The sequence below is a fragment of the Ursus arctos genome, unplaced genomic scaffold (assembly GCF_023065955.2).
Source record: "Ursus arctos isolate Adak ecotype North America unplaced genomic scaffold, UrsArc2.0 scaffold_23, whole genome shotgun sequence".
NCBI lineage: Eukaryota > Metazoa > Chordata > Mammalia > Carnivora > Ursidae > Ursus > Ursus arctos.
In genome coordinates this window covers 42,919,606-42,944,498 of record NW_026622908.1, presented here as the reverse complement: position 1 = coordinate 42,944,498, position 24,893 = coordinate 42,919,606, and the positions used below count along the sequence as shown (strand labels likewise).

At 53.1% G+C, this 24,893-nt stretch overlaps 1 protein-coding gene across 11 annotated transcripts in view; it reads left to right on the top strand.

Moving 5' to 3' along the window:
* Positions 1-24,893, top strand: part of PC (pyruvate carboxylase) — a 94,126-nt gene that overhangs the window by 49,393 nt on the left and 19,840 nt on the right. For 9 of the 11 annotated variants that reach the window (XM_048214787.2, XM_026483095.3, XM_044378412.3 and 6 more), the window contains 6 exons: positions 21,596-21,731; positions 21,885-22,069; positions 22,289-22,454; positions 22,581-22,726; positions 22,888-23,005; positions 23,302-23,453. In XM_048214787.2, the coding sequence (XP_048070744.1) occupies positions 21,596-21,731; positions 21,885-22,069; positions 22,289-22,454; positions 22,581-22,726; positions 22,888-23,005; positions 23,302-23,453 (903 nt within the window). Of the gene's footprint in view, positions 1-15,671; positions 20,892-21,595; positions 21,732-21,884; positions 22,070-22,288; positions 22,455-22,580; positions 22,727-22,887; positions 23,006-23,301; positions 23,454-24,893 lie in introns of those variants that run through there. The other 2 variants (XM_026483096.4, XM_048214793.2) reach the window with 2 other exon arrangements.

Below are 24,893 nucleotides of genomic sequence, written 5' to 3'. Positions count from 1 at the left end.
GAAGGGGGACAATCTGAGGTTTCTCATACTGCAGGTTGCTTAATTGTCAGCCACCTGTGCGGGGGGATAAGGGTGTTTCATTGATGGACTAACAGGTTCCAAACTGTTTTTTACTCATAACACCTCTGAAACCAAATCTGTGGGTTTTTTCCTTACACCATCCAATTCTTCGGTTCTCCGCAGACACCAGCGGGGTATCCTTCAACTCAATTCAACTCAATTCCATCACTACCCAGAGTTAGGGCAGACCCCATGGGTGAAGGGCTCAGTCCCACAGTATGGCCCAGACACCAGTCACAAGACCTGGCCTTCTGGACCTCTCACCAACCAGCTATAAATCAGAGATGACCAAGATCCCCTCCTCAGGTTCTATAATTTTTTTGGAACTGTTCACAGAACTCAGAAAACTGCTTTCCTTACTATTACCTGCTTATTGTAAAGGCTACAGATGGTACATATGTGAAGTCTGGAAGAGTCCTGAGTGTAGGAACTTCTGTCCGCATGGATTGGGGTGCACCTTTTGGTATGTGGAGGCCTTCACCATCCTGGAAGCTCTCTGAACCTCATTGTTTAGAGTTTTTATAGAGGCTCCATTACGTAGGCACAGTTGATCAAATTATTGGCCATTGGTGATTAACTCAGTCTCTGGTCCCTCCTCCCTCCCAGTGGAAAGTTCCAGCCTTCTACTCCTGTGGTTGGTTCCTCTGGCAAGCAGCACCCCCCCCCCCTTAAGCTATCTAGGGGCCCACCAGGGGTCACTTTATTAGTATAAAGTCAGGTATGGTTGTAAGGGGCTTACTATGAATAAGAAAAGTTGCTCCCATCTCCCCTACCACTCAAGAAATCCCAAGGGTTTTAGGAGCTCTGTGCCAGGAACCAGGGAGGAAAACCAGATTCTATAGTTCTTACATCACCGTATCACACAAGGGCAGTGAGGTGGCGTGATCCCCAAGGTCATTCGACCAGACAGCGGCAAAGCTGGAATTTGAACCTGACTTTTCCGACTCAAAGACTTTGCTCTTTCCGGTGAATCACGGCAGCATCTGGCCCCACCTCCACTTCATCAAGGCTTCTCCTACCGTCCAGGGAGGGAGGTTCCTGCCCAAACTAAGTGGGGGGGGGGGGTGCGTGGGGCAGGACCTTGGCTGCTTTCCCCTTTATCCTTCCAAAGAAGTAAAAGTATCTTTATTTGCGGCTGATATGATCTTGCATAGGAAAACCTAAGGAATCCACTAAAAACCTATTAAAATGAATGAATAAAAGTTCAACAGGGTTGCAGGACATAAGATCAATATACAGAAATTAACCATATTTCTATACAGTAGCAGTGAACAAATTGAAAATTGAAAACACTTTCATATAGAATAGTATCAAGAAGAGTAAAATTCTTACAAATAAATTTAATGGAAGAATTGTAAAACTTGTATAAAACATTGTTGAAAAAAATTTAAGAACACCTGAATAAATGGACTGCCTATGTTCATGGATCAGAAGACTTAATACTGGTAAAATGGTAGTACTCCCCAAAATGATCCACAGATTCAGTGCAGGGCCTTTCACAATCCCGGCTGCCTTTAGTTGCAGAATTTGACAAGATGATCCTAGAATCCACATGGAAATGCAAGGGAAGGAGACAACCAGAAGAATCTTGGGAAAGAACACAGTTGGAGGACTCACACTTTCTTTCTTTTTTTTTTTTTTAAAGATTTTATTTTATTCATTTAACAGAGATAGAGACAGCCAGCGAGAGAGGGAACACAAGCAGGGGGAGTGGGAGAGGGAGAAGCAGGCTCACAGCAGAGGAGCCTGATGTGGGGCTCGATCCCAGAACACCGGGATCACGCCCTGAGCCGAAGGCAGGCGCCCAACCGTTGTGCCACCCAGGCGCCCCATCACACTTTCTTTCTTAATTTTTTTTTTTTTTAAAGATTATATTTATTTATGTGACAGAGAGACAGCCAGCGAGAGAGGGAACACAGCAGGGGGAGTGGGAGAGGAAGAAGCAGGCTCATAGCGGAGGAGCCTGATGTGGGACTCGATCCCGGTATGCCGGGATCACGCCCTGAGCCGAAGGCAAACTCTTTAACGACTGCGCTACCCAGGCGCCCTCCCACCACACTTTCTGATTTCAGAACGTTGTACAAAGCTACAGTAATGAAGACAGTGTGGTGCTGGCATGAAGACAGATGTATAGATCAGTGGAGTAGAAGGAGAGCCCAGAAATAAACCCTCACACTTATAGTCCGTTGATTTTTTGACAAGGGTGCCAAGACAATTTAATGGGGAAAGACTTGCCTTTTCAACAAATGGTGCTGGAACAACTGGATGTCCACATGCCAAAGAATGAAATTGGACACTACCTTACACCACAGACAAAAATCAAAATGGATCAAAGACCTGAATGCAGGAGCTAAAACTATAAAACTTTCAGAAGGAAACATAATCATAAATCTTCGTGATGTTGGGGTAGGTAGTGGTTTCTTAGCTACAACAACAGAAGCACAAGCAATAAAATAAAAAATAGATCAATCAGACTTCATCAGTATTTAAAACTTCTGTGCACTGTCATGGACGCTGTCAAGAAAGCAAAATGGCAACGCAAAGAATGGGAGAAAATTTTTGCAAATCTTGTATCTGATAGGGAACTTCTATCTAGAACTTGTATCTAGAATATATAAAGAACTCTCACAACTCAACAGTAAAGAGACAAATTATTCAACTTAAAAATGGACAAGGGAGGGGCGCCTTGGTGGCTCAGTCGATTAAGCGTCAGAATATGGCTCAGGTCATGATCTCAGGGTCCTGGGATCGAGCCCCGCATTCAGCAGGGAGTCTGCTTGTCCCTCTGTCTCTGTGCCTCCCCCCACTGACTTGTGCTCACGCGTGTGCCCTCTCTCTGTCTCCCTCTCAAATAAATAAATGAAACCTTAAAAATGGACAAGGGATCTGAAGAGACATTTTTCCAAAGAAGATAGACAGATGGCCAGTAAGCACATGAAAATACGCTCAGCATCATTAGCCATCAGGGAATTGTAGATCAGAACTACAATGAGATACCACTTCGTCCCCTCTTGGCGGCTGCTCGAAAAGAAAGACAGTGCAAGGGCTGGTGGGGATGCGGAGGGGCTGGTGGTTATAAAATGGAGCCGCTGCCGTGGGAAGCAGTCGGCAGCCCCTCAAGCAGTCAAACATAGAGTCACCGTAGGATCCAGCTGCATGTCCCTAGCCGAGAAATGAAACACATGTGCACCCAAAAACCTGCACGCACACGCTCATAGCAGCACCGTTCCTAACAGCCAACGCGTAGGAACAACCTGGATGCCCATCGGCTCATGAAGAGTAATACGTGAGACGTGGTCTGTCTCTGCAGTGGGAGAGTACTTGGCAGTGAAAGGGAATGAGGGTCTGGCCCCTGCTGCAGTGTGGAGGAACCTCGAAGGCCTTATGCTGAGTGAAAGAAGCCAGACACAAAGGACCTTCTTATTCCTTTTATATGAAAGGTCCCGAAGAGGCAAATCCAGAGAGACAGAGTTAGCTTAGTGAGCTGGGAGTTGGCGGAGATGACAGTTAGGGGGTAGGACCGTGTTCTGGAATCGGTTGTGGTGATTGATGCACAGATCCTAAACGCCGCTGAATTGTACTTCAGTGTGTGAACTGTCTGGTATGTGAATTCGACCTCAATAAAGCTTTAAAAAAATCCCACACAGACCTGGCCCCTGGGGGGTAATCCTGCAGGCTAAGTCTGTGACTTCGTGAGGAAACTGGCTCTCCTGGCTGGGTGGAGGTGCTGCCTGCCACTGAGCACCCTCTGCCTCTTTTTCTGGGTCTCAGAGCATGAGAAGACCCCCTGAAAATTTTAATTCCAACCCAGTTTGCATTTTGGTTTAGTTAAACAGTTCTAGAACCCTGCTGTGAACCAGGCACCAAACTGGGTACTCTTGTGAAAAACAGGGGCTCTGGATTTGGACAGGCTTGGTGATTTTTAAGTTGACTTCTTCCTGGGGGTCCTCCTGAGGCTGATTTTTCTTATCAGTAAAGTGAGGGTAGAACCCCTGGGATTGTGGTGTAAATTAAGCAAACTAGAAGGGGCGTGGCATCCAATAGGGAGAAAATGAAAGTTCCCCTTCTGAGCTCCTGGAGGGAGTTCAGAAATGAGTGAGATCTGACCACAGAGAGCTTGAGGTCCACCCTCAGACAGCACTAGCTACCTATCTCCCAGTGAGAGGCAGGCAGGAAGAGGACACCTGGCTGGCTCTGGGGCATGGTTGGGGAACCAGGGAAGGCTCCCTGTGGGAGGGGCCTCAAGAGTGGTAGGATTCCCTTGTCATATATTGTATTTACTTTTTTTAAAATTTATTTTTGCGAGAGAGAGGGCGAGAGAGAAATCACGAATGAGAGCAAGCACGAGCTGGGGGAGGGGCAGAGGAAGAAGCAGACTCCCCGCTGAGCCGGAAGCCCAGGACCCTGAGATCAGGACCTGAGCCTAAGGTAGATGCTTAACCTACTGAGCCACCCAGGCGCCCTGTATTTACTTTATATTTTGAATAATCAGTCCTATGATGTAAAGTCAGAAAGGTAAATGGTAAAAGATAGACCTTTTCCTCATGTCTCTTCCCCAAAGCCACCTGGTGTTACCCATGCCTTGAATCTCTTTCTAGGAATATTCTGCACGCGTATAAGCAAATGTATGTCTCTATAGCAGAGCTCCTGTCAGTGGGGCAGGTTTGACATCTTCCCCTGCTGGTGCATAGGGACAGAAGGCTTGGGCTAAGGTGTCATTTATGCCACCTCCCTTCCTCCTAGTCGTGTTTGGCCAGGCTCACCATGGTCCCATCAGTAGGAATGCTGGCTCCACTTTCCTTCAGGTCCCCCGGAGAGAGGGGTGCCCTTGGAGGGGGTCCTGCCTGGTCCTTACCTTACCCGGCACACCCCCTCTCCTTGCGTGGCCTGCTCTCTGGGGTCCCCCTGCCTCCTCTCATTGCAGCTCCTGCCCTCTTTCTGGCCTGTCCCCGGCCTTGTTTTGGTGGAGCTCGTCCACAGTAGCGTCCGGAGAAGGAGTGCCTAGTGCTAGGGAGGTCAGGAGGGGCAGCCCCTGTCTTTATTTTACCTGCAGACATAATTGATAGTTAAACTGGATGAGGGGTTTCAGGTTTGAAATAATTTTCCTTTGCAATTTTGAAGGATTGCTTTGTATTTTTCTGCCCTCCCAAGTTGCTGTTGAGAAATCCAAACCTTGCTGATGTCTGATTCGTTGTGTCCTTTTTCCCCCTTTTCTGAAAACTCACAGGACCTGAAATTTCACAACATGCCTGATGTGGGTGTGGGTTCATCCATCTTCTTGGCTCTCAGTGCGTCCTTCCATGTGGAAATGTGCTCCTGTGCCGGGAGTTTCTTGGATTTACTGTAACCCCTTTGTTTTTCTTTCTGAGACTCCAGTCATTCAGCTCCGGGAGCCCTTGGACAGGCCCTCTGATTCTCTTCGCTCTCGGGCCTATTTCCCATTTCTTTGTCTTTCTGCTTCCGTTTCTAGGAGGTCTCCGCTACCTTGTCTTCCAGCCCTTCTATTGATTCGTTTGCTTCTCCCATCATATTTTTAATTTCCAGGCGCTCTGTTTGCTCTCTGAATGGGCCTTTAACAAGATGTGCGTAGCTGCCTGCTGATTTGCTGGCACTGTGGCCTTTCCTTACATCCTGGAGGGTGTTAATGCGTGTTTGTCTTTTTTTCCCTCGCACAGGCTGTTTCCTCCCAGTTGCTTTTTTCTGCTGCTTTCTTTTGGTCTCTGCCTTTGAGGGCTTCTGTCCTCTGCTGCCCGGTGACCTTTGGTTGCCTGCTCATGGTTGCTTGCAGGGGCTACAACCTGCTTGGGAGTCCGGTTTCCGAGCTGCACAGTAGGTGATGCGTGTGTCATTTGTTGGGGAACCTCAGTGTCAGTATCCTGAGGTCTTCCCTCTTGAGCTGGGTCAGGTCTCCGAGGAGGGGAAGGGCAGGCTGCTGTGTTGTGGGAGTGGAGTGGGGTAAGGGGACAGGATGTGTAGGCTTACTTAACATTCCTCCACCGTTTTTGACAAGGTAACCAGGCCTTCAGCTGGGCCTCATATACCCACCCCAGTATAGACCCTGGGCTTTGCCCTCTCCTGTTCTTTAGGAGAGGGCAGGAGAGGGCTGGCCTCCAGCTCTGTGAGGAGCAGTTCATCCCAGTCCCAGGGGCTCTGGAGCCACGGTTCCCTAGCCTTTTGTGGATTCTGTGGAGGAAGCTGCTGGATGTGCAGCCTTCCCCAGCACCCGATAGGGGCCTTGAGGTCAGGTATTGAGGGCTGCCTTCCAGCTTCCACAGTTGCATGGCTGGGGTTTCCTCTCCTGGTCTCTCTGTCCTTGGGGCTTTAGAGCTTTAAAAACAACAACAAAAAACTCTTCACTCAAGTTTCGGTGGGATTTCAGGAGAAAGGACAATGAGATGCGTAACCCAGCCAGAAACAGGCTTTGCACAGGTCCGCACAAGGAGAGGGGTGATCAGGCGGGGGCGTGCCAGGGAAGATGTGCTCCAAGGGAGATGGAGAGTGCTTGGATTCTTCAGGAATAAGGAGGAGGCAGTTTGGCTGGAGTTACAAGATTCAGGAGGCTGAGGACTGTTGGGCTATCAGGCTGGAAAGGCAGGTTGCACTGATGATAGGAGAGGGCCTGCGGGAGGGAGAGCCTATACTATTGAAATAAGGCCTATATTTGGGGGTGCTGACTACCACTGGTGTATAGTGTGGATTGGTAGCAAATCCAACCGAGGGTAATGGTTGGTAATGGTTAGGAGTCTCTCGCACTAGTTGAAGTAACGTGAAGGGGAGAATCTAGGGTGTGTTTGTAGAAATGAAAGGAAGGAGGACACGAAGGCTTTAAGAGAACTGACAGGCCTCCTTGACCTGGGTGGGTGAGGGGGAGGGAAGGGCTGAAGAGCTGAAGATGACCCCCATACCCCCAAACCCTAAACTGAATAGTTCCTGGGGAGATGGAAGACAGGAAGAAGTGTTGGGCTTGGGTTTGGGGATGTGTGTATTTGGGAGAGCAGGAAGAGGTGAGGAGGGAGGGGTAAGTGCTGTTGTAGGGTAGACATTTGCCATACATCCAACAGCTGTTATTTTAAATCCTCACACTTCAACCTGCAAATGTCTGTGTTGGTTAAGAGAGAGGGAGGGGGAGACAAAGTGTCAAGGCTATGAACAAAGGAAACAGTCCCTTAGAAAACAAAAGAATAATTATCATGTTGTTAAATGAGATTATCAGAAGAATCTTTAGTTTGATGTTCTCACAGGTTAATTGGTGTTGCGGAATGGCTTCTAAACTGCCTTAAGACATGGAGAGTGTGCCAAATTCATTTCTTCCTTAGCTCACCCTCATGTTTTAACTGAATTAAGCACTTGTATATCAGGCTTTTACAAAAGAAACAGAAGCCTCTTTATTTGGGTTCTGTAGCGAAAAGAGAAAATGGAGAAGGGGTGCCATTCACGCGGCCACCCCCCTGCCTATCTCTGTGTCAAGGTGGGCTACTCAGGCCATCTGGTGCTCTTTCGGCAGCTGTCTGGGAGGTGAGGAAAGCGCCCTGATTGCGGAGTTTGCCAATTTCTGTGGTATCCATCTGCCCACTATGGCCGAGTGTAGGCTCCCAGTGCGATGCCATTGAGCATGGAGTTGGACAGAAGCAGAGTCAGGGAGCCAGTGGGAGCGAGCAGGAGCGAAACGCATCTGCTGTATGTGGCTCATGGTGGGTCCTTGATGACACGATGCGGCTTGGTAGGCGGACCCTGTTTCTTAGGTTGTCTTCTTGGGGTCGAGGCGTGCTTCAGAGTGTCCTCGCGAGAAACAGTGCTTCATGGCACAGCCCCAGCCCCAACTGGGCCTCAGCTGTCCTCTGGCTCTCCCTTCATAGCCCTTCCCCCGCCACCTTTGTCCATCAGAAGCAGGGCCAGGCCCAAGGTCCAGCTTCTAATACGAAAAGCTGACAGTTGTGATAAAGGCTGCCTCTGTCTGTGCCAGGCACTGATCCGAGCACTTCACAAGCATTAACTCATTTGGTCTGTGCCGTTGCTGTCACTGTGATGAAGAACTTGACGGTCAGAGCTCAAGCAGCTTGCCCAGAGTCGGTGGGCCTGGTGGAGCCCTGATCTGAACCCAGGCAGTGGGACCCTGGCATCTTAACCAGTGTTATCCCTGTCCTCTGCCAGCATCTGAGAATTTTCTTCACGTGTTTCTTTCTTCCTCATACCCAGTCGACCCTCAGCACCGTTGGCTTGTTGGGGTAAAATACAGGTAAAATACAGGATGCCCAGTTAAATTTAACCTTCAGATAAACAACAAATAATTTTGTAATGTGCCCCAAATAGTGCATGGGATATACTCACACTTTGATAAAAATGTTATTTATCTGAAAATCAGATTTTAACCGAATGGCAGCCCTCAGCTAGTTTTATGTTGGTTGAGGACAGAGTCAGGAGTGTGGGAGGAAGAATGAAGTGCATGGTCTTGCTGCTCATGGTTCTCTGGCCGGATTGTGCTGGGGCTGCGGGTTTCTGGTCTGTGGTATGCTGTAAAGTAAAACGTACTTAATATCTAAACTCCAAACGTGTTTAACTTTTGCTTTTGTTCCTCTAAAGGCAGAATATTAAAACAGCATTTTGTAGGAGCTTGCCAAAATACAGGTAGAAGACTGCCGGGCTTCCCCATTCTCTGAGGATAATCACAACAGAAATTCAAGAAGTCTCATACAATCGCTCTGACATTTTGCTATTCCAAAAGAGTCACTTGACCTAAACCGACTCATTCAGAAAACTGTCTAAATTCTTTTAAAACCCCTTCAGAGGGAAATGCCACTGCTCTGTCTAATCTGTATCTTTTGCTGATCTGACTGGCCAGACGGTTTTCTTAAAGTTAAATTATCAGTCATCTCTAATGCAGCTTGGACTCATTATTCCTGCTTCTTGGAACAGCTGCTGCCAACAAGGAGTTTGCATGTGAACAGGATGCCCTGCTGTCTGCAGATTTCTCTTCCTTGGGCTGCTGCTCTTCCGGTGGCGCCTTCTGGAATGTGATGTCTGGGCTTCTCAGCCCGGAGAGCCACAGTGCAAGAGCTGCTGGTCATTTCAGGCCTTGGCCCGGTCGGTGCATCAGGTGACACTGGGTCCCGACCAGCTACATATTATAGCTGTCTGTGGCCAGGCACTGGCGTGCTTCCACTGGGACTGTCCCAGCAAATGTAGACACTTCAGTCTCAGAGGAGGGAGGTGTTCTTTTTCTACCACCAGGGAGACCTGCCCTCGGCTTGCTCCATCTCTTACTGCCCTCCCCACTGCCTCTCCCTGTCCTCTTCCTAGGACTTACTAACTACTCTGCTGTGCAGGAAGATGCCTGCCACGTGTATAATGGAGAATGGCTCATATCTAGAATACATGAAGACTTATCAAAAATCAGTACGAAAAAGACAACCAGTCCAGTAGAAAAAGGGGCAGATGATATGAACAGGCAATTTATAAAAGAGAAAGCCTAAAAATTATCTCAACAATCTTGAGAAAATATCCGGCTTTACTAATAATCAGAGAAGTGACTTTCTACCCATGAGATTGACAAAAATCAGAGTCTGACAGAAGAGTTGGCAGAGATGTGGGGAAATAGCAATTCTGTTGTGCTCCTGGTGGCTGCATGAATTATTGGGACAACGGCTTTAGAGAGCTATTTGGCAGTATTGACATTTGAAATGTGCCTGCCGGGGGCGCCTGGGGGGCTCGGTCAGTTGGGCTTCTGAGTCTTGATTTTGGCTCAGGTCATAATCTCAGCGTCATGGGATCAAGCCCAACATTGGGCTCTGCACTGAGCGTGGGGCCTGCTTGGGGTTCTGTCTCTTCCTCTGCCCCTGCCCCCCACTCTGACTTGTGCACACACACACTCACTCACTCCCCCCCCCAAAAAAATAATAGTGTAAAATGTGCCTGCCATCCGAGGCAGCAGTTCCAGTTCTACGTGTAGGCCCTGGAGAGATTCCCACACATTTTGTATATGGGTTCAAGGTTATTCATTTTTTAACATTTTACTTGAGATTATTATTGTTTCCAAACATCCATAAAAAGAGAGCAAATAGTACAATGAATTTCATGTACCTGTCCCCCGGTTTCAACAGTGATCCATTTGCCAATCTATACATCACAGTTTTTAATAGCTAAGATTTGGAGACGACCTCTGGTCTGTGTCCCGCGTTTGGGCATGGATGAGCTGTGGTATGTATACTGTTATACAGCCATTAAAATTAATGAGCTAGATCGACTTGTATCAGTGTGGATAGATTCCAAATATGTTGGGTGAAAAAAGCGAGTTAAAAAATGACAGTATATCCTATTTATGGAAAAATTAGAACACAAGTATATGGTCTGGGTACACATCTGTCTAAACAGTGTAAAATCCACAAAGGAGGAACACCCCCAGTGACTGGCTTGTGGTAGCCCCTGGGGATCAGGGGAGGAGGAAGAGGATAGGGGGGTGGGAGTGGAAGAAGAGCAGGAGAAACTGCAGCTGTTTGTAGAGTGTGCTTTTCCTTTTGTTAACTTTAACTGTAATTTTATCGAAATAATACGTGTGGACACTTGCAGAAGTCAGATTGTGTCATGAGGCCTGTAAAAACTCCGGCAGTCCCCTGTCCAACCTGCCCTCCCTGATTGTCTCCCCAGAGAAGACAAACCCTTTACTCCTAGCTGCTGACACCTCTGTTTGCACAGGGCGTTTGACTCTGCCCGCTGGGCTCCTGCTGTGGGGGATTTCGCTTGCTTTTACCTCCACTCCAGCCCCCCACCTGCACCCACTTTCCCTGGTTAGGTAGCTGTTTTTGTTTAAGTATATTTTTAGTTTGTACATTATTAAAATCAAGTAAATATTCACACTTTAGAACCCCAGGTGCATACGTAGTAACATTTTCTTGTATAACTTCTCAGTTTCCTGGAGTTACTGTTTGCCTCATTCTTCATGCCTGAATTGCAAATCGCCATCTCCTCTCCATTCTTTCAAGGGCTTCAGGCAGTCTAGCCTTTTTTGTTGTTTACTTATCCCCCCTTTCCCTTCCTCTCCTGAAACCCTTCTGGGCTCTGCCGTTGTCCAGGCAGTGGTTCTCTGTCACCATCTTTCCGAGAGCTCCCCTCACCTCTTTCTGTGCCAGCTCCCATGTTCCTCATCTTGGCTTATTCCCTCCCTCGCCCCCCACCGTCTTGTTAGTGCCCCTCCCCCAGGAGCTTCCCAGGCAAACAGGCTCATGGGCAGCGAGCTTGCGCTTGCGTTTGCTGGATGTGCCCGAAGAGGTCTTTATTTTGCTCCCGAACTTGATTGGTAATCTAGGTGGGTGGATAGTTCTAGGTGGGGAGGACATCTTCCCTCCGAAGTAGCTTCTGGCTCAGTGTCACTGTTGAAGACTGTTAACGTGACCTTCTCGTTCTCCTTTTTGGAAGCGTAGTATCCTGAATGATGGCTCCCAAAGATCTCCGGGTCCTCATCTCTGGAACCTTTAAATGGCAAAAGGGTTTTTGTGGAGGTGATGAAGGGAAGGACCTTTACATGGGGAGATGGCCCCGGATTATCTGGGGACCCTTTAATGCTGTCACACATGTCTTCAGTAGAGAGAGGCAGGAGATTACACACGGCAGGGAAGGCCGAATGCCCACAGAGGCCAAGACTGGAGGAATGTGGCCACAAGTAGAGGTGTCCAGCAGGCGCCACAAGCAGGGGGCTGTGGGGTATGACACCCCCTCCTGAGCCTCTGGGGAGAGCGTGGCCCTGCCAGCACCTCTATTTGGGCCCATGTAACTGATGCTGAACTTCTGGTTTCCAAAACGGAGAGGGAATAGATCGTTGTTGCTTTAAGCCATCAAGTCTGTGGTAATTCGTGACGGTGGTGCCAGCAAACTCATGCAGGAAGCTGGTGGATCCCGCCCAGTCCCCTTGCCAGGTGGGACTTGCGGCGTCACACTGGCATCTCCAAGCGCCCTCGCCACCACCGCCGGAGTGCACGTCCCCAGCCCTGGGACTGCCATGTGCCAGTCTTCCTCTTCTGCTCTCCGGGCGATGTCCTCAGCTGTCTTCTCATTCTTCTATTTATTATGGTTAAAAATGCCTGCAACTCTATTTTTAATTTCCTAGAGCTCTTTCTCGTTGCCTTTAAAATAGCTGCCGCCTCTCAATGCAATAGCTTCTCTTACTTCTTTGAGATTAATTATAGTTTTTTTTCTAACTATCTGCTCTCCATATTACTCTTCTCCTCAAAGTTCCCTGTTTTTTATTCCCCATTTGTTTTGGTGAATTTGGAATGATCACCTCAAATAGCTGGTGATCTTGGCTGTCCATTCATACTGAAGACTGACACAAATGCAAGTTGGAAAGCCTGGGTGTGGCAGGACTCAAGGGCTGCTCGTCCCTGGCCTCAGAGGGGAGACTGAGGCAGCCGCTCCCCCCCCCCCCCCCCGCACCTGCCAAGTGTTGGTCACTGTGGCTCCCCCCTGGGCTGGTGGCTTCCTAGAGACGGGTTCTCGCTGTGCTGCCTGCCCGTCAGCCCGGGGCTGCTTTGTGGAAGCTGAGGGGCGTGCGGTGTCCCTGTCCTGCCTGGCCTCCCTTCCCCGGTTCCCCAGGCTCTGTCGGCCGCCTGTCGCCCGGGGTGGAGCCTTTACAGGGCCTGGGCCCAAGGGCAGCGCCATCTGGCCTGCCTGGGTTTCACCTCCCACTGCTTTAGACCCATGCTCTCAGGACACGGGGAACTGTCACGGGGGTTTGGATGACCTGGCATGTGACCACAGGGGACTCAGGACCGCATGGCCCTCACGGGGGCCACAGGCGTTGATCTTCCTCGCTGCTCACTACCTACAGCCACTTCTGTGTTCTTTAACTGGGTACCACCACTGTTCATCCCTGCTTTTCAAGCAGGAGCCTCGAGTCATCCTTACCTGTAGCCGCTGCCCCTCATCTAAGAGGTGCTGGTGGTACTGCTGCCGCCGCGTTTCTGGGTTTTCGTCTCTTGCCTGCATTAGAACATCTTCCTCGGTTGTCTTCCACCTTCTGGTCTTTTCCTCCTCACATCCAACCTCCTCAGAATGTCCAGAGGGGTCCCGCCACACTGCAGGTCTCTTCTCCCCTGCCTGGCTTCTTGGCTGGCACCTCCCGACCCCGGGGGACACAGTCCCCGCCCTTGCTGTGCTCGCGAGCTCCTGACCTGGTGTCAGAGTCCAGGTGCCGGCTCTTGGCCTCGTCCTGAGCGTCTCCACTGCTGTCTCTGGCCTCCGTGCACAGCCACTAGGCTGCTCACTCCTTTGCCTTTGCTCCAGCTGCCCCACACCTGAGCCACCTCCCTCTCCTCCTTGTCCTTGAAGATTTGGCCCTGGTGTCCTTCAGGAGGTCGTCCTGCTGACTGCCCGCTCTCCCTGCAGCTGCGTGCTCGTGCTGCTCGTGGTCACTGCCTCCCACTCAGCCTTCCCTGGAGGGGGACACTGATCACAGTCCTAAATAGCTCCATGCTCTGAAGGCCCTGCTGTGGCCTGTGTCAGCCTGAGCAGGTGAAAGAAGGGGAGCGTATTTACCAGCCTGTGTCCCCCCTGGTCCTGGTCCTTGGTTTTAGGGTCTCTGTAGGTTCTGGTCATTAGTGGGGAACCCGGATCTGTTAGTTTCTGAGAGAAACTGGTACTTTCCAGCAGTCCTTCTAGATGAATCTTTCTGGATACATGGCTGTCTTCTCCCTCTGTGTCTTCACATAATCTGCCCTCTGTGTTTATCTTTCTCTGATTCCAAATTTCCCCTTTTTATAAGGACACCGAGCATATTGTATTAGGCCCCTCCCCCAGAGGCCTCGTTTTCACTGAATACCCCCACAATTCCAACTAAGGTCACATTCTGAGGTCTTGGGGGTTGGGGCTTCCATAGACCTCCATGGGGAACACGGTGCAGCCTATACACTGGCATCCGCTTTCCTACCACCTTGGGATTGGGGTGAACTGGGTGAGCAAGTGGGGAAGGGGGCCTCCGTGATTCTCCAGCTGGGGTGGTGTGCCCAGGGGTTGGGGAGCTTCCTGCCCCACCTGTGTGCCTGCTGCATTCTGGGGTCTGTCTCCCTGCACAGCCACTGTCCAGCCACTGTCCAGATGGAGGCTTCAGTGCTGTTGTCTTGCGCAGCCATCCTGGTTCCCATCTTCCGTTTGGGAGGTGCTTTTTGCTGACCTTGCCTTTTTAGCTAAACTTCCTTGTCAACACTTTGGGCTCTAATCTGTGTGAAAGGGGCACTTGAATGTCCCACTAACTTGTGTGTGCTGTTCCTGGAAGGGGGTATGACTCTTTGTCTCAGCATTCCATAATATCTCTGGAAACGCATGTGATCTGGAGGGTTCGTTCATTTGTTCGTTCATTTATTCCCCAGACATTTAATCACGGTGTCAGGCACAGTACAGAGTGCTTGGGAGACCACGAAGGACAATATAAATTAAGGATCCCATCCCCAAGGTCCTCCCAGTGTCTTGTGAGATGAGTCAACGAATCATTACAACATAAAGTGCTCCTTCTGAGGACAGATGTGACCTCACAGACATCCTCCATAGACAGGAAGACAGTGGGGTGTGGCAAGGACAGTGACAGAGCTTTTCCAGGGACGGTGTGGAGCTTGCTGAGGAGATGGGATGTCCAGGAATGCCTTCTGAGTGAGTCCTAAAGGATGTGGAGCCATCAGGGCGAGTGGCCTTCTGACGCTCTGGTACCTGGGCAGGCATGTGCAGGTCGGCAGTAGCTCTCCTTTTGCACCAGGGGGCGGTGTTCAACCTGCAAGTCTCCTTGCCCTTGAAAGAGGCTGGGTCAGGGCAGCCACACTATGCCACTTACCCCCTCCTCACCCTTCTGTCCTTCCCTGCCACTGCCTGCAGGCCCAGACCCCTGGCTCGCCGTCTTTCTCTGAGCCTGCTCCATCCCCCTGCCTGTATATCCCAGCAGCCCACGCAGCACCATTTTTTCCAGTGTGGCTGTCCCACACTCTTCTCCTCTCCCTACTGCCTTAAATCAAGGGCTTGTGGAGCCATGCTGGCGTGGCTCTGAACCATGGCGGCCACTCCCGGTGGGAGCCAGCTGTGCTGCCCCAGGCCACCTGCTGTTTCCACTCCCGTCTCTGACTTTGGTATTCTGGCTCTCCTTTCTTCTTCATCTGTCACCTTACTGTTTTTGTGTCTTCCCTTCAGCTCCCCTACCCAGACACTCCGCCTTAGTCAAGCCCTCTTGGGCGCTTTGATACCGGCTGAGTCCTTTCCTTTCATCTGTCCCTGCTGGTCGCTAGCCCTGGGGCCCCCGTTGGACACGTTAGGACAGCAGAGAGCTGCCTGGAGAGAAAGCTCCCCAAGAGCGGCCCCATCCATCAGAGGCTCGCTTCTGCCACGGCTGGAGTCCTCTGCCAAGAACTCCTTCTTTCTGCTTTTGATGTGCTTTTGCTGGCACTGCTGAGGCCAGCTGGGGGCCAGGGATGGAGCCTGGTGGGGGTGCTGGTGCTGGGAGGGTCAGGGAAGTAGATGTATGGGAGGCTTGTTCGTTCATTTGGAGATTCCTGGGGCTTGTTTCTGAGCCACTCTCCCTTCTTCTCACCCCCTCTGGCTGCCCTCCTCCACACCTCTGACGTGGATGTGCCGAGGGGCTTGGGAACGGGTGGCAGGCATTCCAGACTGTGGGCTTCCAAAATCTCCATCAGCCAGGCACCCCGAAGCAGGGCCACGGCTTTCCCTTCTGGTGTGCCGCCTGCCCACAGCTGCCCTCCGAGGCTGCAGGAATTGCTACATGAGGGATATTTAGGGTGGAAGCAGTCTAGATCCTTGAAGGAGAGTTCCAGGGCCTGATGCTTGGCTACAGCGGCTACACAGGTGGCTGCCTTATGCTGGTCCCAGCAGGGCTCCTCTGGCTGAGAGCACACCCACCCTGAGCACAGTGACCATCCTGTGTGGACCAAAATGTGGACGAGGATGGCCTGACAGCAGAGTTTTGTGCTGCTCCTGGTTGCAAGAGGCAGCCTGGGAGATGTAGTTTAGGTCGACGTTTTGATGATTTATTGGACAAATTGAAGCTGCCCTAGCTTAGTGGGGACACAGGATTGCTGGCACTGTTGGCCTGCTCCCTGGTAGGACCTGCAGAGGCCACTGGTGGCCCTGCTGGAAGTTCAGGCCAGTGACATGGCTTTTATCAGGTGGGGGTTTTGGGGGGTTTGGTTTTCAAGCACCTGTCGTGCTGTGCTTTTGGTGAAAGCCACAACTTACTCCTTTAGTTGGTGAAGACTCCATATGCCCTAATGGATCAGAGCTCCCGCTCTGGAGGGCAGCATGCACACAGGGCTCAAAACAGCCCTGCTGGGTGACCTGGGTGTGGTTCCTTATCTGTACAGGGGGCGATGAGGAATCGTAAGTACCTGCAGAACACCCGGCGTAGCTCAGTACCTGGTAGAGTAGAGGCGCCGCTCGGTGTGCGGTCAGCACGGGTCCCCAGCTGCCGGCGCCGGCTGGCGTGTAGGCCCAGCTTGGGGAGCGCTGCGTGTCCTCGAAGCCAAGTGGGCGGATCATCGAGACTGGGCAGAAGGTGTCCGGACCTTTCCCCTCCCTCCTTCCACTGGTCGTTCTAGCACCTTCCTGACTTGGTTGTTATCACTGCCTTCTCGAAGAACGCTGAGCTTATTGATCCAGTGTTGGAGGAGAAATCGAAGCTCAGAGAGAATAGGAAGTGTGGAGTCATGCTCTGAGGCAGCGGGGAGAAAGCAGGTGTTGCAGACGCTCCCAGCTTCACTGTGCCTCATGCTACTGGCAGGGTGCTGTTTACACGTCCCAAGTGAGAGTCAAAGCCATCTTCTTCCTTGTCTCTAATGCACAACCCGAGGCCAAGGAAAGAGATCTGTCAGCTGGCATTTGCAGAAAATAGCGAACAGGACTCTCTGGGACTGTCAGCTCCCTGGAGAGGAAACCAGGGTAAGGGATCTGTGGCTGATGGTCGTTGCTTTTCTCTTTCCCCATCACTGAGGTCAGGGAAGGAGATGTTTGCTCATGTGCGTCCCCAGCGTGGAGCAGGGCAACATGGTGCGCCTGGGGCGGGGAACCAGAGGCTCGCTGTGCTCTGGCAGCAGCCGAGTGGCCTCTCCTCCTGAGGAGATCCAGCCGGCGGGGCTGTCCTTTTGGGGAGAGCGGCCTTCCTGGCCCAAGGGTTCCAGCTCTGTCAGGGAGGGTCAGCTGATATGACACTGTGAGGGCTTTCTAAGATGCCAGGTTTGGTTCACGAGTCCCTTGGAGCTTTTTTTTTTTTTTTTTTTAAAGAGTTTATTTATTTATTCGACAGAGATAGAGACAGCCAGCGAGAGAGGGAACACAAGCAGGAGGAGTAGGAGAGGAAGAAGCAGGCCCATAGTGGAGGAGCCTGATGTGGGGCTCGATCCCAGAACACCGGGATCACGCCCTGAGCCGAAGGCAGACGCTTTAACCGCTGTGCCACCCAGGTGCCCCCCTTGGAGCTTTTAAGGAAGATTCTTAGCCAAACTGTCAGTGAGTTTGAGGATTTCTTAGTTACCGTCCACCCACCAAAAACCCAAGATGGGAGCCTGGCCCCAACCCCACACCACTCACCTGTGACCAGCACCTTTGGCTGTTCTCTGCCCTGGTGTGTGGATGACAAGGGTGCCACCTGGAACAGTAACTGCAGGAAGGCCAGCATTCCGGAGGCTGTTTTTGGGGAAGTGCCACTGTGAGGAGACGCTGGCACTTGAGTCACTCCACGATGCCAGGGCTTCGTCTCTCATCAGGAGGCCCCATTTAATGCCAGAGGCAGCCCCTCTAGAAGGGCTGTGGGAAGGGAGTCTGGTTCCCAGCGGCCTCCCCACTGCCCTCCGCTCCTACCTCAGGGGCTCTGCTTCTACTGGTGGATCTGGCCAGGTGCCTCCGACAAGTGCGGCTTCCTGCCTCCACCCGACCCCCCCCCCCCCCCAAGCACTGCACAGGGGGCCTCTCCTCCCTCCCGGGTTGGGAGAGGGGGTGGGATTCAGGGAGCAGTGGAATCTGCCCACTCAGCGCCTCCCTTTGGCCCATCCCAGAGCCCGTAAGCTCAACATACCCAGAATGGTCTCATCACACACGACCCACGAATGTCCTGCTTCCCGGAGGAGAGGGTTCTGTGAGGCAGCCCACCTCTGTCCTGCAGGTTTCCCCCAGCTGTAGTTGATTCTGGAAAGGCCTCAGGAAGCACCAGGCAGCTAACCCCCCAACCCTGGGTTTCAGGTCTAGGAGGAGAGTAGGACAGGTTTGACAAGGGAAGAGGCTGGGTGCTGAGCTAGCCAAGTTCTAAGAAGGGTGGACATGTTCTGGGAATGAGAGGACATTGTAATTCATCCCTGTGTCCTCCTGTCCCGGGGAGCCTAGCCTTGGCGTTGGCAGGAGGGGGTGGGGGTAGGCTCAGGGTCGTATGTGACTGCGTTAGGAGTGGAGCTGCCAGGCTCTGTCTAGGCTCTGAGGAGCAGCATGACTGCATCCCGTCATGTACTTGAGCCCCTCCCTGCTGGCCTCCCCAGACCCAGCTCTGCCCGCTCACTGATGTTTATGTGCCTTTAACCTCAAGTGGCGGTCGGTCCTCTATCAGTCCCGCCTGCCTGCTGTCCCTCTGCTGGCTGCTATCCTGCCTCAGACCACCTCCCTTGCAATCCTGGTCCCAGGGGATCAAGGGAGCGGGCTTCAGGCTGTGAATCACCTGCTGCCTTCATGACACAACCTCTTGCCTCTCCTGGCTCCGGGCCCCAGAGCCACTGTGGGCGCCTCTTCCCCTGATTTCAGTCTTGGCCACAGCGCAGGCTGCTAGCACTCTGGTGCCTGAGACCTTTGTGTCTCAGTACCAGCGGCCTCAGGCAGAGCAGCCACCCGCCCACGGCCTCCCTGGGCAGAAGCGGCTGTGGACGTCTGGCTGGTGCAGGGTGAGTGCTGTGGGGAGGGTGCTGTGTGGCATCCCGGGTGCGGGTCTGACTAGTGAGGGCCAGGAGCACTGGGGTGGTGGGCCTGGTGCTGCGGGGGTGCATGGAGACGGAGATCCTTTGCTCCCTTTGCTCTTCTGGGAGGAAAGTGCTGGTGGCCCAGCAATCGCTCCGTGCTCAGGGCGTGGGCTCAGTGGTCCCCAGGATGACCCGCCGAGGTTGGGGGTGGTGGTGCCCAGTTTCACAGACAAGGAAATGAGGCCTCGGGTCCCCGGATCTCACAGCTTGGGGAGACCCAACTGGGGGCAGACCCGGGCGTGTGGACTCCAGGCACACACGCTGGGCCACCAACGGCTGGATGAGGTTGCTCTCTGTGCCCCTTTCCCCTCTGCCCTGGCTTCAGGGAGTGGGCCCTGATCTCTCCTCTCTGTTAACTTCTGCCGGGCTCTCTCCTGCACCCCAGGGTCTGATCTGCTTGAACACGGGTTCAGGGGCATTTGGAGGCTTGCGCCCCGGCCCAGAGCCCAGCCCTTGGTGTATAAAGTGGTATTGCCAGGGAAGGCTGGGCTGCAGGGTCTGTGAGGATCAGACATCGTAGTGGGGGGGGGGGTCTCCGAGGCCTTTGTGGCTGTTTCAGGCGCCCTCTTTTCCCCACTGTGAGCTGGGAGGCAGTTGGTGCCCACCCTCTGCACAGCCTCCAGGGATCCCTTTGTGTATCTGGAAAAGGGAGTGGGGAGTGTGAGGGGGTGTTCGCACACAGGACGATGGGGTAAGTGCCTAAGTGGCAGCAGGAGCAAACCCACCCAGGTGGGAGAAAAGATTGGGTCTCCCCGGAAATAGTCGAAACTTTCGGAGGTTTGAGAATCTTGGTGCCACTGGCACCGGCCACGTGAGGCTGCTCACCTGTAGACAGGTGAGGAAGATGCCGGCTCACCTGGGGCAAGAGGTGAGGAAGGTGAGGTGGCCCCACTGTGTGTCGGGGGGAGGGAGCCCAGCTTCACTCACAGCCTGTTGTTTCGCAGGATATATGGGAGTCCTTCACCTCCCTCAGGGAGACAATTCAGACGTTCCCCTCAGCTTTCTTGCGCAGAGATCTTCCGATCTTTCCCTATATGTCTCCATTGTGCCCTCTCATTGTAAATGACATTCCCAGTGGAGAAGATACAGACTGTATGGAGAAGCATAAAGAAGGAAAAGAACAACACTGCCCCAATTCTAGAATACGGGAGTGAGTGACGTGCTGTCTGACAGAGCTCCTTCCAGTTATTTTCCTCGCCTAAAAAAAGCTTCATGAAATCATATTCTTCCCCGTTTTAATTTTTGTAGCATTGCTTTATATCATAAGCATTCCCCTTGTCCCCAGAGCTGTGCAAACAATCAACTGTGATGGTGACATAAGGTCTGTATAGATGCCCTAGCGCTGGATCTTTAAGTGGCTTCTGATTAGTCGCTGTTGTAAATAATGCTGTTTGGAACATCTTTCTGCATCCATCTTGGTTCCCATTTTAGAATATTTCCTTGGGTTGGATTCCTAGAATGGTAACCACCGGGCCAAGGGGCATAAATATTTCAAAGGCTCTTGATAGGATTTCCAGGGAGCTTTCCAGAGAGCTGCCCTGATATCCAGACCTCACCTTGCGGGTCTGTCTCCCTGAGGCCTTACCAGCACTAAATCTGCTTGTTTCACAACACTGTTGCTAATTTAATAGGCAAAGTGGCACCTCACTGTTCTCTTTCGTCTGTGGTGAAACTGTTAATGGTTTCTTAACCACTCCTATGTACTGCTCTGTTGCTGTGTTTGTCCTAAAGCAGCGCTTTGCCTCTTCTTGACTTAACCCTGAATGGTAGTTTGGACTTTGTACGGGGCCTTGTCCCACCTGAGATCTGCCTGTGGCCCCGAGCAGAGCAGGCATTCGGTGCCCAGGACGTGGTGAGGTCGGTGCTCTCTGGTGTGTGTGCCATCATCCTCTGCCAGGGCGGTGGGCTCCAGCGGCTCCCCCAGGATAGAATGCCCCTCCCAGTGGGCCGGTTACATGAGGCAGATCTCACGGGATCAGGCAGCTAGTGGACCTGTGAGGGGGAGATAACGGGGTGATATCCGAAGTTCAGTGCACTTCAAGTAGCCGTCAGTAGAGAAGGAGCCTTCTGCCCCGTGTGAAGTCGCGCTCCTGAAGTCTGAACAGAGGCTTTGCTTCCTGAGACGGCACATTGATGCAGGCTGACTCCTCGAGAGCTCTGTCGTTACCCTTGTTGCCTGACCAGGCGGAACCCCAGTGGAGGGACGCAGGGGCCAGTGTGGCGCAGGGAGGTTCTAAAAGCCAGGCTGCTGGGCCCCACCGCGGGCACCAAAGGGAACTCTGACCACTGCACACCGAGGGCATGCAGGATTGGTTTAGGAGCTAAGTGTTGAGAAAGTTATTAGAGCGCTGGGGTGAGCTTGGGTTCTGTTTGGGTTTGACTTTGCTACCGTCGTCAGCCCCCCAGGGAATGTTGAGCTTGGCCAGGAATTGAGGAGGGTGAGGCTGCTGGCTTTTGTGTGGGGCCGCTATGGGACGGGGTGGGGGTGGGAGCTGGGACCCTCACTCTTCCTGGGAGGCCTTCTTTGCTGAAACTGCTCTAACCCGGCTCTGACTTCCCAGATGCTGAAGTTCCAAACCGTCCGTGGGGGCCTGAGGCTCCTGGGTATCCGCCGAAGCTCCACTGCGCCTGCTGCCTCCCCAAATGTCCGGCGCCTGGAGTATAAGCCCATCAAGAAAGTCATGGTGGCCAACAGAGGTGAGTCCCTTGGGGGAGCGAGAGGAGCCACGTGTCCAGCCCACCCTTAGCGTTCCTGTTCTGCCCTTGCCCTGCGCTCCAGCTCCCTGCCTGCTTCTGCTTCTGTAAGGACCCAGGAATCTAGCGTCTTGTCTATTTCCCCCTCCCTCCAAGGTGAGATTGCCATCCGTGTGTTCCGGGCCTGCACAGAGCTGGGTATCCGCACTGTGGCTGTCTACTCAGAGCAGGACACAGGCCAGATGCACCGGCAGAAAGCAGACGAAGCCTACCTCATTGGCCGCGGCCTTGCCCCGGTGCAGGCCTATCTGCACATCCCAGATATCATCAAGGTGGCCAAGGTGAGCCGGGCTGGGCCCGCGTGCTGTGCCTGCCCCCCAGGCCAGCCCGCGTAAGTGTCTGTGAATAAGGCGATGGGTGAATGAATGAATGAATGAATGCATGCGTGCGTTCATGCACCAAGTGCGGTGGGGGGAGGTGCATGAGCCTCGGGGTTGGCTCTGGGCCTGTGTGAAGGCATTGGAGAGGTGCTGCGCTCCTCTGACTGCTCCTGCCCACAGGAGAACAACGTGGATGCAGTGCACCCCGGCTACGGGTTCCTGTCGGAGCGAGCGGACTTTGCCCAGGCCTGCCAGGATGCTGGCGTCCGGTTCATTGGGCCGAGCCCCGAGGTGGTCCGCAAGATGGGAGATAAAGTGGAGGCCCGGGCCATCGCCATCGCTGCAGGTGCGTGTGGCAGACAAGCCACTGGGGACCACACGGCTCAAGAGGGGCTGTCCAAGGAGGGGGCTGGTGGGTTTGGGCAGGGATTCTAGCCTGTTACAGAGGACCCACATGCCTGTCTCCCAACAGGTGTCCCTGTGGTCCCTGGCACAGACGCCCCCATCACCTCCCTGCACGAGGCCCATGAGTTCTCCAACACCTACGGCTTCCCCATTATCTTCAAGGCCGCCTATGGGGGCGGGGGGCGTGGCATGAGGGTCGTGCACAGCTATGAGGTGAGCAGAAGCCCAGGGCTGGGAGCAGAGCAGGTAGCCCAGCTGACCTGTGAGGCCAACCACAGAGCAGACCCCGGGGTTCTGAGAGCGGGTGGGGGTCCTGCAGAGGGTGAGACAGAGCTTCAGGACCCAGTGTCTGTTCTGCTTGCCTGCCCGCTCAGGAGCTGGAGGAAAACTACAACCGGGCCTACTCGGAGGCTCTGGCCGCCTTTGGGAACGGGGCGCTGTTTGTGGAGAAGTTCATCGAGAAGCCGCGCCACATTGAGGTGCAGATCCTGGGTGAGTGGGGGCGTTCACAGGGCTGCCGCCCAAGGGAGGAGCCGAGCAGGCCTGCTCTTTCTGGGCTTACGACAACTGGTCTCCAGGAGCTGTCCCTCAGGAAGAGCCTCCCCCAGGAAGGCAGGCTGTGGAGGCTGGACTCGTCAGGGCCCAGGCCTTGGTGGTGGCAGTTTCTCTCCTCACTGCCCCGACTGCTGGGAGCAGGCATTGATTAGCCCCAATAGTTGTATGGGGTTTGGTGGGTATTTAGAAAGTGTTTAGATTCCTGGAGAAGCTGAGTTTCCCTTTCACTGTAGGAGACCAGTATGGGAACATTCTGCACCTGTATGAGCGAGACTGTTCCATCCAGCGGCGGCACCAGAAAGTGGTCGAGATTGCCCCTGCTGCCCACCTGGACCCCCAGCTTCGGACTCGGCTCACCAGTGACTCTGTTAAACTTGCTAAGCAGGTGAAGGGCAGGGGGCTTCGGGGACAGTCTCCCACGTGGAGATAAGGAGCCTATTCCTAGAGGCTCCTTCTGAGCTCCTGCCAGCTTAGGCCTCTTGCCAGGGGTCCTGTCCGGATGTGGACAGTGTGCTAGGGGGCAGGGAGGCCCAGAGTGACTGGCTCTGGGAGGGAGGGGTAAGGACTGTCTGGGAGGAGAAAGGGCTGACACAGGGTCCTTGGGATCCTCACTGTGTGAGAGCAGAGGTGCCAGGCCCAGAGACCAAGCCTGGAGTCCAGAAAGGCTGAGAAGAGGGAGGGAAAGAGGCCCCTGGCCACTTCCTCTGCACAGATGGGGTTTCTGCGTGGCACTGACTAACCCCTGAAACAAAAGGAATGAGATTCAGTGGATTCTGTCAAGATTAAGAAACATTATTAAGGCATTTCTTCTCATTCATTCTCAGTCGTCCCCCGCATCACATTTATTGCCCCCCATTGAATCCTCAGGTCCTCCTCTGCCAGTCTTTGTTCTACTGGGGCATGGAGGCGGGAGATGGCAGCTGGCTCCCCCAGCAGTGACTTACCCCCAGGTTCGCCCTGGAGAGCACCTGCTGTGGCCAGGCCTGTAGCAGGGGTCCTGCTGGCTGTTCTTTGAGCCCACACCCTTGCAGAGTCCAGGCATCCTGCCCCCACCCCTGCCTCCCTTTCCTGGGGCACCGAGTGAGAGCATCTTCTCAGATCTGCCTTCCCAGCAGATGGGGTAGGCCCTGGTCCTGCTCTCCTTCCAGAGCTGTGCTCCTTCAGACCTCTAGTCGGGCAGCAGATGATTCTGTGACCTCCCCCAGCTGAAAGACAGGGTCAGTGCTCTGCAGAGAGGTCTTAGCCACAGTTAATAAGAGGCTTGGTTACGGTCTAATTTAGAGTCGACATTTGGGTTACTTCATAAGAAGAGTAATCTTACTTGGAGTTGGGTCTAATTTATTGGCATAGGCCACGTGTCACTCTATAGCAGATTGGAGGGAGTTGACTGAAGACTGTTCTGTGGTTTTGGTAGAACCAGAGTGAGACGGGAATGAGGGTTGGATCTTGCATTAGAATCATCACTGTTGGTTCCTCTCAGAGGACACCTCTTTGGGTCATGGCCAGAGGTGGTGACGAGTAGAGCAGAGGGGAACTTTCTGAAAACCCTCTGAGAATGAGAAGGTCCAGCAGAGGCGAGGGTAGGCATGGTGGGGCCTGTTCTCTGAGGAGAGGGTGCCGAGTCTGGGGCCGGTGACACCTCCTGATGTCTTGCCCCAGATAAGCCAGGTGCAGCCGTCAGAGGCTTGGTGAAGTCCTGGGGAGCCGGCCAGGCAGGGGCCCAGCCATGGGCTGCATGGGCTGCAGGCGCTTGCCCCACGGGACAGGGCTGGTTGTGCCATCCGTTGGGACAGGGCATGCGGCGGTCTGTTCCTTTTGGAACTGG